Here is a 12976-nt window from a genome sequence, read left to right as displayed (position 1 = left end):
ATGTAAAGTATGAGTGAAAGAGAGAAGCCCTAGCTGGTTTGGCTCAGTGGATAGAGTATCAGCCTGTGGACTGAAGGGCTCCGGGTTTGATTCTGGTCAAGGACATGTAACTCAGTTGCAGGCTCAATAATCCCTAGCCCTGGTCGGGCCCTATGTGGGAGGTAACCAATCAATGTGTCTCTCTCTCTGTCTCCCACCCTCCCTTTCATCTCTCTAAAAATCAATGGAAAGATATCCTCAGGTGAGGATTAACAACAAAAACAAAAAACAAAAAAAAAAGAATTATCCCAAGATTTTTGACTTGAGCATCTGGAAGGATGGAGTTGCCCTTTACAGAAAGGGGAAGACTGTAGGAGCTGACTTGGAGAGAAGATTTAGGGTCTGATTTTAGACATGTCAAGTTTGAGCTATCTTTTATACCAAATCAACTAAGAGATGGAAAGATGAGTTAGAATCCAGAGAGATCTAGGCTGACTCGGAGAGTTACCAGCATAGGTAAAGCTATGATGCTTAGATAAGATCTCCTAGGGAGTGAGAGGTAAAATAAAATTGAAAACTGGGCCAAAGAACATTATAACAGTTAGAGGTAAGAGAAGTAACTGGCAAAGAAGATTGAGAATGTCAGGGCAGAGAGAGAGTTATGTATCCTGTAGCCAAGTTAAAAAAAAACAAAACAACAGTTTGAGAAGGCAAGAATGATTAATAATTAACTATGTTAAGTGCTGCTGAGGGGCCAAGTAAGATGAGGGCAATTGATCGTTGGATTTAGCAACATGTTGGTCATCAGTTACCTTGACAAAAGCTAATAAGGGCAAAAGCCTGATTTTAATGGAATCAAGAAAGAATGTGAGACTTGCTGGAATTTATATAAAAGTATGTCTCTACAAATATGAAACAACATATGCACAAAGTTATTCATTGTGGCATTATTTCTAATAATTACATATCTATTGGAAATAATCTAAATGCTTATCCATGAAAAACTACTTGAATGGTACATCTACACAGTAGAGTACTATTTAATCATGAAAAAGAATGAGGGGCCTGGCCAGTGTTGCTCAGTGGTTGAGCATCAACCTAAGAACCAGGAGGTCACAGTTTGATTCCCGGTCAGGGCACATGCCCAGGCTTCAGGTTCAATCCCCAGTGGGGACATGCAGAAGGCAGCTGATCAAGGATTCTCTCTCATCATTGATCTTTCTCTCTCTCTCTCTCTCCCTTTGTCTCTGAAATCAATAACAATATATTTAAAATACATATGTATATATATTTATAAATAATTAATAAAAAATGGGGAAGATTTCTGTGAACTAATATGAAAGATTTACAGGAAAAACTCAGTAGCAGTATTCAGATCATGGTTTCTAACTACCAGTCCCTCCTAAATGGAACCCCAGACCAAGATTCCTTAGAGAAACGGCCGATGTTAAGTCTGGGGCAAGGAAAGTGAAAAATGAGCCTGAAGTAGATCTTGTGCCATAAAGCAAGGAACTGTACAAAACCACTGGAAACATGTCAAAAGAACATAAGAGCTGGTGTGAAGGGGCTCCCACTGACCAAATTAGGACAATTGGAACATCAAAAAGAATAGTGATGGTAATGAGTGTGGAAAAGTAGGCTTACAGTTGTAATACAACAATTAATAAATTATATAAGAATAAACTTTCATGTACTCACAACTGTAAACTTACTTTTGCCAACCCCTATATTAAGAAAAAGAATCTATGAATCTATAGTGATAAATAAAACAAGCAAAAAATGGTAGGGTGCATGTGACAATTTTTCCCAAAAATATGTATCCTAAATCTAATCCTGAGAAAATTATCAGACAAATCCAGAACATGTAACACTCTATAAGACAACTAGTTGACTTAGACTCTCCAAAAATGTCAGTATTGTGGCAGACTAAAGCCAGACAGTGGGAATTGTAAGGGAAATTGAAGAGACAAACCAAGAGCAATGAATGAACTTTTAAATTAGATCCTATGTCAAGAAAAAAAAAATACTGCTATAAAGAGCATTTTGGGTTAATTAGGAAAACTTGAATATGAACTTCATATTAAATGATGTAGTATAGCACTAAATCAGTGTTACAGTTTCGTGGGTGTAGTGTATTGGGCTATGAAAAGGATATCCTTGTTTTTAGGAGATACATGTTAAAGTATTTAGGGGAAAAGTGTCATAATGTCTGCAACTTATTTTGGGGGGAGTTCCGTCTCCTCCAAAGAGTGTATGTGTATAGGTGTTTAGAGAAAGAATGAATAGAGCAAATATGGAAAATGTTAATTATTATAAACAATTGATAGATTTAAGTGAAAATATAAACTATTCTTTCAACTTTTCTTTTGGTCTGATCAGAAGTTTTCAAAGTAAAAAAAATTGGGGCAAAGAAATGTAAAGAGAGGAAGAGAACGAGAAGGAAGAAATTGGAAATAATCAAGTCTCATAAGTTTTCTTTTAAGGGTAACAGAGAAATGAAGCTGTAGTTTGAGGAAAAGAGAAAAAAATATGGAGTCACCAGGGTTTTGTTTTGGATGGGCTATATTACAGGAATTACCCAATTTCAGGGTGGGAGTTGATGCTGGAGGAAAGAGAGGGTAGGATTTTTGGAGTCATGTCCTTGAAAAGGGATGGGATCCAGTGAATAGGAGAGGCTGGTGGTAGGCACATGGACTGTTCATCCATAATAGAGGGGAACGTAGAAAAGAATGAAACAGGAAGAAGGTTGCTGTTTATTTTCCTAATGTTCCATTATTTGATTGTTTTTGTTTTCTCTGCAAACAGAGAGTTGGGATGGAGAAGAGGTTGGTGGTTTGAGGAGAAAGGATGATGTGTAAAATAGTCATCTAGTGCCGGGAGCCTGTCCATGCTTGCTGTTTCAAGGGACCTGGCATATATGGCATACTGTTCTTAATATGTTTGCTCACCTTCTTGGCACTATGTGTTTTAACCAAGGTCTCTGAGAAAGGTTGTTTCCCCAGGTAGGGATTTTCCCCTGAAGTTAGGGAGGGAATAAAACCTCTTAACTAAGTGCCAGGTGGGAAATTAATCACTTTAACTATGAACAATCATGCTTAAGCTACATAATCTTTACTCCCTGGAATGGAGATAAGAAATGCCCTAACCTTTGAAATAGAGATTGATAGGATTGGAATCAACTGGTATAAATACAGATGTAAGAAGACAGAACGAGGGAGACAGAACCTAGGCACAGAACCTACACAGAATGTTCTCTAGCGACAGAAGAACTTCGCTGGAGAGAACATGGCAAAAGATCCTGGACAGAAACTGGCCTCAGAACCTAGAGACAGAACCTAGCGAGAGAACATGGCAAAAGATCCTGGACTGAACCTGACTACAGAAATTGGCAAGAGAACCTGACTAGAACCTGGTGACTGAACCTGGCTGGAGAACCTGGACAGAACCTGGCTGGAGAACCTAGCGAGGGAACATGGCTACAGAACCTGGCTGGAGATCCTAACCAGAACTTTGCTGGAGATCCAGAGCAGAACTTCTCTGGAGATCCAGACCAGAACTTGGCTGGAGAACCTAGCAAGAGAACATGGACACAGAACCTGGCTGGAGACCCTAAGCAGAACCTCTCTGGAGATCCAGACCAGAACTTGGCTGGAGATCCTGGCTAGGCTGCTGATCAACTGAACACTGTCTCCGTGTCCTTCCTTCTTCGCCGACTCCGTCCACACCTTTGGGGACCCCTGGACCCGCTGGGGTTGGACCCCGGCAATCTAGGAGAGTGAATAGATTTGTGTGATATAATAGCAGCACTAAAGGCCTCTTTTCAATTAGTAGCTGTGTTGGCATTGTGTGTTTTACCACAGATACAGGCATGGAATAGGTGGAATTGGATTTAAGCAGGGTTGAAATTTTGTTAGGCAGTACAATGAAGGAAAAAAGGCAAGGGAGTGATGATAATGACTGTCCATGGACTCAGGTGGGTAAGGAGGGATGTGAGGATATGAGGTAGATGAAGGACAGTGAAAATGTTATAAGATCAGTGGACTTTAGATCTCAGAGTTATTGAAGTTGTAGTCTGAAGGAATAAGCTGGAAAGATAAGAGGTGTTGGTTAGTATATGATTCTTGAAGTTAAGATTATAAAAAAAAATCTTGGTAATAATAAGATCCATGTTATAACCCTTGGTGTGGGTCTCCGAAGTAGAGTAAAAGACAAGGTCATAAGAGGAGAAGTTAAAAAAGAAGTGAGAAGAACACAAATTATAACAGGTGCAGTTTGGGAGAAAATGACAGTGAAGCAAAAACTGTAATCTTCTAGAAATGATATAATGGATGCTGCAGGTCTATAGATGACCATAACAGGGAGAAAATAGTCTGGAAGAGTAATGAAGACTTTAAAGTGTACAGTTTTTTAAGATTCATCCACATAATAGTATGTGTCAGTATTTTATTTCTTTTTATTATAGAATAATATAACATTGTATGGATATACTACCATATGTTTATCCATTCATCAGTTGATGAATGTTTGAGTTATGTATCCAATTTTTGCCTACTATTAATGCTGCTGTAAACATTAGTGTACAAAGTTTTGTATGAACATATTGCAAGTCACAATGGGGATTTGAAACCAAATTTTGCCTAACTCAGTAGTGTCATTCACTACAAAGCTCCATGCTCTTAAGTATCTAAACTTTATTCATAGGAGAATGGTAGCAGGTGCTGTCAGTGTTCTTCCTCAGGTCTGGTTTCCATTTTCTTGCTCACTGGTATTCCCAACATGCAGCAAATGTGTCTTTGTTGGAGAGCTGCTCTTGGACTGCTGGAGCACACTTTGCCTGCTTTAAAAGAGAGCCAGACATGCTTGGAAATGTACATCTCTCCCACAGCAGCCCTTAACCAATGACTGGTGAGGTAGGGTATCAATATTTCATTTGTCTTTGGCCTGATTGGGACAACTTTTAGGTTGGACCTACACCAAATGCCCTACAGGACTGAGCCAAAGTTATGTTTGCCTGAGTTCCACCTGGGATTGTGCTTGATGTCTCATACTCGCCTTGCTTCCTTGCCTTCCTGATCTCATTTCCCCACCGCTATGGTTTTCCCTTGGGAACACTCCTAATCACTTTCACACAGATCTTTGTTTCAGAATCTGCTTCTGAAGCTTATTTGACACAATTCCAAGAGCTTCAGCACAACGTAAACAAAATTAGAAGGAGATAGGTATGCTTCTAGCGACAGACCCACTTACAACAATGAGAGGGGCTAGCTGATAACCATAACAGCAAGGGAGGACACAGAAGCACTATCAAAAGAAAAAGTAAATAATGGAAAAAACACATCAATCTGGGGCTTAACTGCCTTTTATTTCTCAGTAGTCCTTGAAATTATTATTGTGTTCTATTGTGTTCAAGGTAATAATTAGTGCTCACAGTGATGACTGAATTACCAAAGAAAATTAAATTCTATCCAGGAAAAAGGCATATACATGTGTAATGCATTTTAGAAAGCTTTGTATTATGAGTATGAGATATTGAGTACATAGTTGACAGTTTTCTCACAACACTCCACTAAAATTACAGTAAAAGGGAAGGAGGTGCCTTTAATCCCATGAAGGCAAAAATAGTGATAATAATGAAAAAGTGGAAAGTGGAAACTTAAGTGCCTGTTGTGAGATTGGGAGTAGGACTAGCAGTGCCCAAAAGGTGAATTTATTTGTACTATAGAGCTCTAGAAAAACTCAAAATAGGAGGCACCAAGCGTATCTCAAGACCAGATATCAATAGGAGCTAAATATGGGAGATTTCGTTAAAAACCAATTTAAGAAATTTTTAGACCTGCTCTACTCCAATAGAAGACAGGTAGTATATTCTCCAGAGTAGTTGAATGTGAGGGACTCTGGACTTGGAGACACCAGGCCCACATGAGAACAAAGGTGCATGTTTTTCAGTATGTTTTCAAGAGAGTTAACTGGAAATTTACATACTGATCACTGAGACTTCTAACTCCCTTCCCCAAGTAGCCAGGCTTATTTCCCATCTCCACTCCCACTGAGTCCCAGTCCTCCAAGCAGGAGAACAGTCCTCTCCTTGGAAAACCTACGCGAGAGAAAACTGTAGAAACGGTGGTAGGAAGATGGCCCTATCTCATTTACCAGACCTCTGCTCAATTACTCTACAGTGAAATCGACAGCTTGACAAGCTCTGTCCATGCACACAGAGCGTCAGATTTTTGTTGTTTTTTAGTACTTCACTATCAAATATAAATGGTCAGTAAAGGATCACTAAGTATTTGAGGAAAAGAGACCAATGCAAACAGAAAAAGCAAACTGGGAACACAAATAGGGAAAGAAGAACACTTCAAAACAATACTGTTCTCACAGACAAGAGATGTCGCATTCTATGAGATAATAACAGTAGCCTATAAAAGAAGGAAAAGTCAGATAAAAAGTTTTTGGAAAGCCCTAGCCGGTTTGGCTCAGTGGATAGAGCGTTGGCCTACGGATTGAAGGGTACCAGGTTTGATTCCGGTCAAGGGCACATGCCCAGGTTGTGGGCTCGATCCCCAGTAAGGGGCATGCAGGAGGCAGCTGGTCAATGATTCTTTCTCATCATTGATATTTCTCTCTCTCTTCTTCCTTCATCTCTGGAATTGATAAAAATATATTTAAAAATAAAAGTTTTTGGAAAATAAAAAATGGAAGTAGCCCTAGCTGGTTTGGCTGAGTGGTTAGAGCAAAGTCAATGGAAAAAGTATCCTTGGGTGAGGATTAACAAAAAAAAAAAAAAAGAAATTTAAAATCTAGCAAGATAATTGGAACATAGGTTTGATGAAATTACCCAGCATGGAGAACAGAGATGAAAAGTAGCAGAGCCCTGGCTGCAAGGAAAAATTAAAACTGATAGAATAGATTGGAGATGAATTCATGATAGGAACACAAGAGAAAAAGAGTTACTAGGCCCTGGCCGGGGAGCTCCGTTGGTTAGAGCATCATCCGGATACACTGAGGTTGTGGGTTCCATCCCCAGTCAGGGCACATACAAGAAGCAACTAATGAATTCATGGAATTCATGGAACAACAAATCTCTCTCTCTCTCTCTCTCTCTCTCTCTCTCTCTCTCTCTCTCTCTCTCTCAAATCAATAATTAAAAAAAGAGTTATTAGCTACAGAGTAGTATAAGAAGTTGTACAAACCCTAGTCAGTACAGGGCTCAGTTGGTTGGAGCGTCATCCTATACACCAAAAAGGTTTCAGGTTCAATTCCTGATCAAGGCACATACCCAAGGTTGTGGTTTAATCCCCAGTCGCAGTGCGTATGGGAGGCAACCAGTTGCTGTTTCTCACTCCCTCTCCCTTCCTCTCCCTCTAAAATCAATGAAGAACCATGTCCTTGAGTGAGGATTTAAAAAAAAATTTTTTTAAAAGCCCAGCTGCTGTGGCTTGGTGGTTGAGTATCGACCTATGAACCAGGAGGTCAGGGTTCGATTCTCAGTCAGGGCACATGCCTGGGTTACAGGCTTGATCCCCAGTGTGGGGGGTGTAGGAGGCAGCTGATCAATGATTCTCTCACATCATTGATATTTCTATCTCCCTCTCCCTTCCTCTCCAAAATCAATAAAAATATAGTTTCAAAAAAGGAAATATAAAACAAAGGGGAACAGGGGGATATAAAGGAGTAAAATAAAACAAAAACTCTACTTACTGCCCCAATAATAAACCAAATATAGCAGTCCCCTCTTTTCCAAGGTTCGCTTTCCACAGTTTGTTACCCTTGGTCAACTGTGATCTGAATTTATTAAGTGGGAATTCCAGAAATAATTCATGTGTTTTAAATTGTGCGCCATTCTGAGTAGTGTGATGAAATCTCTCACTCGCCTGCTCCATTCCATCCTGGACATGAATCATCTTTGTCCAGTGTATCCACGCTGTACATGCTACCTGCCCATTAGTCATTTAGTAGCCGTCTGGGTTATATGATTGACTGTCATGGTATCACAATGCTTGAGTTCAAGTAACCCTTATTTAATAATGTCTCATTTACCTCACTTCATCATGTAGGCATTTTATCATCTCGCATCATCACAAGAAGAAGGTAGAGTACAGTATTATAAGATACTGCATAAGAGAGAGAGAGAGAGAGAGAGAGAGAGAGAGAGAGAGAGAGAGGAGGAGAGAAAGAGAGGCGCCACATTCACATAACTGTAATTAGAGTATATTATTATAACTGTTCTATTTTATTATTAGTTATTGTTGTTAATCTCTTACTGTGTCTAATTTATAAGTTAAACTTTATCATACCATATATAGAATTTGGTACTATCCACTGGAAGTCTTAGAATATATACTCCACCATTAAGGGGGACTACTGTATACTAAAAAAAGAGGAGTCAAGGACAAGCCCTGCTTGTCTGGATTCTAAAATGAGACCATCATGCAAAGAGTGAGCCTACATCCCATTGTCTTTTGTGGGCAGCCCTATATCCAGGTCTACGATGCTATAAGGAGGGAGGAAAGATTTGTTGCTGCTTCTTTTTTAAAATCCTTACCTGGGGATGTTTATTGATTTGAAGAGAGAGGAAAACATCGATGTGAGAGAGAAACATTGATTGGTTATTGCTTATATCCACCCCAACTGGGAACTGAACCTGCAACATAGGGATGTGCCCTGGCCAGGAATTGAACCCATGACTTTTTGGTGTCTGGGACAGTGCTCCAACCAACTGAGCCACACAGGCCAGGGCAAGGGTTGTTAGGGTTGTTACTTCATATCTATATATCTATATCTATATTTGTATCTATATCTATCTATCTATCCATTCTATATGATAAAGAACTAATATACTAATTAGGCTGAACAGCAGAGCAACCATCTGGGGCTGCAAGGGCTGAGCCCCTTGCACGAATTTCGTGTATTGGGCCTTGTGTGTGTGTGTGTGTGTGTGTGTGTGTGTGTGTATTTCAGAGAGGAAAGGAACGGGAGAGAGGGATAAAAACATAAATGATGAGATAGAATTGTTGCACGCCCCCTACTGGGGATTGAGCCTGTAACCCAGGCATGTGCCCCTGACCTGGGACCCTCCAGTCCGCAGGCCAGCGCTGTATCCACTGAGCCAAACCAGCTAGCGCAGGGTTGTTACTTCTTAACAGAGAAACATGCCTGGAATCACAGACAACAAAGAGATTCTGGTAAGTGGGGTACTTTATGAAATAGTTTCCCCACCCAGGTTCTCCAAATATCATCTCCTGAAAGAGATAAAAGTTATAGAAAGCAATTTTAAGGTCATTATTAGAACAGTATCATATTGAAAATAGTGGTGTCATTTATGAGCATATACTTAAGCCCAAAATTAACTTTTTCTGTTCTAGCGTTCCCAGAATCCCATGGGCCTTTGCCATGACAGAAGTATGTGGCATGATTCTGTGCTATATTTGGATCCTGGTTCTTCTTCTTCACAAACACAGGTACTTCACTTCATTAAAACACTGAACGTGTTCTGACTGTCTTGTGTAAAAGTCATCAAACCAGTTTCTCCCTTTGCAGTTTCCTTATTAATTTCCTTCTCTAGACATTGTGACATTATAGTTATTGACATAGGAAAATGTTTTGGTTTTGATCAACAAAGGAGTCAGCAGAGGTAATACCTACACATTTAGTAATATTCTGAATGTATTTTATAGGGAAAGAACAGTAATAGTGATGTTCAGACTTGGGCCAACCATTGACAATCTAGCCATTATCTTTCTTTGGAAACAAATAAAAAATGTCACTTTCTGTAGAAGGATAGAAACTCCTCTAAGGAGTTTGAGTGGAAGAAATGGTTCTCTGTTTGGAGGAGGCCTATGAAAAAAGAGATTATTTTGCCGTAACCGGTTTGGCTCAGTGGATAGAGCGTTGGCCTGCGGACTGAAGGGTCCCAAGTTCGATTCCGGTCAAGGGCATGTACCTTGGTTGCGAGCACATCCCCAGTAGGGGGTGTGCAGGAGGCAGCTGATCAATGTTTCTAACTCTCTATCCCTCTTCCTTCCTCTCTGTAAAAAAATCAATAAAATATATTTTTTTAAAAAGAGAGAGATTATTTTGCACATACCGTGCATGCCTAGTCAGTGTGGTGTACTTTAGATGGTAGAGGAAATTGCTGAATAGGGAAAGTGCTTCTTTGGCACTTTCACCAAGAAATATAAAGCGAATTTTTTTTTTTCCTCATTAGAAAAAGAAGAGAAGGATAAAGGGAGGCTCCTATCCTACCTTATGAGGGGAAATTACTTGATTTAAGTAAAAAATAAGGCATAGTGAAGAAAAAATTAACCAGGAAGTTGTGGATATCTTATTCATTGTCGTTGGACACTGAAGAGGAATAGCAACACTTTCTTGAATGTTTGCTCCTTTCTTCTCATTGGGGAGTGCTTGCGGGAAAGCACAGTGATGGGCATTAGGTCCTAAGCAGTGATTACCAGTATTTCATTGCTTTGAAGGTGAAAAGACAGGTTGATGATTGCTGTTCATGTGACACTTTTAGGCCATATTGCACCTCATTTTCTCCTGTTTTGTAGCAATATTGCTTAAAACCAGAGGTGGTTTAAAAACATGTGTATCCCTGCTGCTCTCTGGTTTAGCTTTGTCTTCTAAGACCCTGTAGATTTTAATTTTATCAACTCTTCAAAACAAGAAAGAGTTTACTTTATAGGAAGCCTTTGTAGATTTAACAAAGCATAGCAGTGGACAGTTAAATGCAAATTTTGATGTTTCATAATCCAAGAAAGTGTTTCTCAAATGTCTTTGTGCCACTTTCACTAGAATCACCTGAGCTCTTGTTAGAATGCAGAATCCTAGGCTCCATCCCAGGTGTACACACTGAAGTTTAAAACTTACCTAATCTTATGTTCAGTGTTTGTTTGTTTTTTAGGATGGGGGTAGCATTTTGAAAACATGTACAGCATAGTCCCTGAATTTAAGTATCTTATACTCTGATTTGGTTTTAAGACATTTAAAAACAATAATATAACAGACAAGTGGTGTCACAATGCAGCACTTTAAATTTTTTGTTAGAGACAGACATAATGTAAAACTTAGTATTTAAAAAAAAGTATTTTTTTTCAAATATATCTTTATTGATTTCAGAGAGGAATGGGAGAGGGAAAGAGAGAGATAGAAACATCAATGATGAGAGAGAATTATTGATTGCCTGCCTCCTACACACCCTACACAGGGGACCGAACCAGCAACCCATGCATGTGTCCCGATGGGGAATTGAACCGTGACCTCCTGGTTCATAGGTCAATGCTCAACCACTGAGTCAGCCAATAGCTAAATTTAAGTTAGGGAAGATAATGTTTAGTAGATAGCTACTATCATTAACAAATTTACAATGCTATTAATGAGCAAAAAAATTCCCTAGAACCACGTATTCAACTTTACCTCTCATTAAGTAAATAATTTATGAGCAATATATGAGTAATAGGACTAACACCAAGCTGAGTCAAGCTAGGTACTAGTCTTCTCTTTTATATAACTCTCTTGCTTTCTCTTAGCCATATTTTCTTATCAATGAAATGATGCTCTTAGGTCTGCACTGTCCAACATGGCAGGTGGTAGCCACGCGTGACCATTTGAATTTACATCAGTGAAAATGAAATAAATTTAATATTCAGTTCCTCACTTGTACTAATCACATTTCAAATGTTGGACAGTGCAGTTGTAGAACATTTTCATCATTGCAGAAAGTTCTATTGGACAATGATAGTCCCTAAGATTTCTGTCCTCTTCCAAGAGGCTAGCGGTATTCCTGCTTGCTCTCCCTTTAAAGGAACATTTGAAGTCTGGGTTATTTTGGTTTGTTTTCTTCTGATCTTTCTCCCCTTTTGGTCGCTCTGTCCACAGGTCAATACTTCTGCGAAGGCTCTGTAGTCTGATGGGCACTGTATTCTTGCTTCGCTGCTTTACCATGTTTGTGACCTCCCTCTCCGTGCCAGGACAGCACCTGCAGTGTACTGGAAAGGTAGCCTGCTACCTTCTTTATCATTCTTTCTCCTCTTCTTCTTGGTGGGTTGATGGCACCATTTATACAGTAGGGCTAAGACTTTGCTTTTACTATTAAAATGTGCTTTTTAGTATTTTCAGTATCTGTAATAAACCTCTAGAAATGATTTGGTAAAAATTTTAAGCCAGAATCTGCCTCTCTGGTACTTCTATCCATTGATCTTCTGTAGAGCTATAGAAAGTTTCTTTGGATTAATCATGTTCCCTTCCCCACTATCCTCAGCATCTTTAGTTCTTCATATTACTTGACTAGCCCCTTCACTGTCCTCATCTCTCCTTTTTTAAAAGTTGCAATTTGATTATATTCCATTTAAAATAGTATCCACTGCTATAAACTTTACTCTTTCTGGGATATACAAAATAATGGCTGATTTTTTGTTTTTTATTTTATACTTTGTAGCTTTTTTGGTAAACTGTAGACATCTTTTCTGGTTAAATTGAGAGAGAAGCGATTATGCAGCTGGGAACAAAAAAACCTGGGTAATAAATAGCTTTAAAAATAAAAATATCGTGAAAAGCACCTGTACTTTATATATAATTGTGACTCATTAAGTTTGGCCTAAAGAATTTATTACCCTAAGCCTTCATGCTTTGGTTGTGTTCCAAAATATTCAAATGAATATATTAACACCTTTGTTATTTTCATGTTTGTAAAGTGTTAAACAGAATTAAATGTCAGTTCTTCTGCTGCAATCTAAATAGCTGAAATGTCAACAAGGGAAGATAAGGCAGCCAAAGGCGATCAAGAGCTAAAAATAAAGCCCTGAGCTGAAGGGTGGCAAACTTTCTCCAGGTATTAGGAGACTGGCCAGTAAGAAAGGAGGAAGGGTTATATGACAGTTAGGAGTTAGTGTAAAGGAAATGTTTCGTTTTTAAGGTAAAAGCTGTTTTTGTCCCAAAAAAGGGAGAGTAATATTTTCTAATTACAGAGTTACATAAGTTTATTATAAAAATTCAAATTTTA

General features: G+C 39.0%; 1 protein-coding gene across 1 annotated transcript in view; it reads left to right on the top strand.

Annotated features, from left to right (window-relative positions):
- The window catches only part of SAMD8 (sterile alpha motif domain containing 8), a 58987-nt gene that overhangs the window by 40392 nt on the left and 5619 nt on the right, over positions 1-12976 (top strand). The window contains exons 3-4 of the mRNA XM_081104727.1: positions 9342-9437; positions 11854-11971. Coding sequence (XP_080960853.1) covers positions 9342-9437; positions 11854-11971 — 214 coding nt within the window. The remainder of the gene's footprint in view (positions 1-9341; positions 9438-11853; positions 11972-12976) is intronic.

This window comes from Myotis nattereri (genome assembly GCF_964212035.1).
Source record: "Myotis nattereri genome assembly, chromosome: 13".
NCBI classification, from domain to species: domain Eukaryota; kingdom Metazoa; phylum Chordata; class Mammalia; order Chiroptera; family Vespertilionidae; genus Myotis; species Myotis nattereri.
Note: the sequence above shows the minus strand (reverse complement) of the source record. Positions and strands in the feature narration are given on the sequence as shown.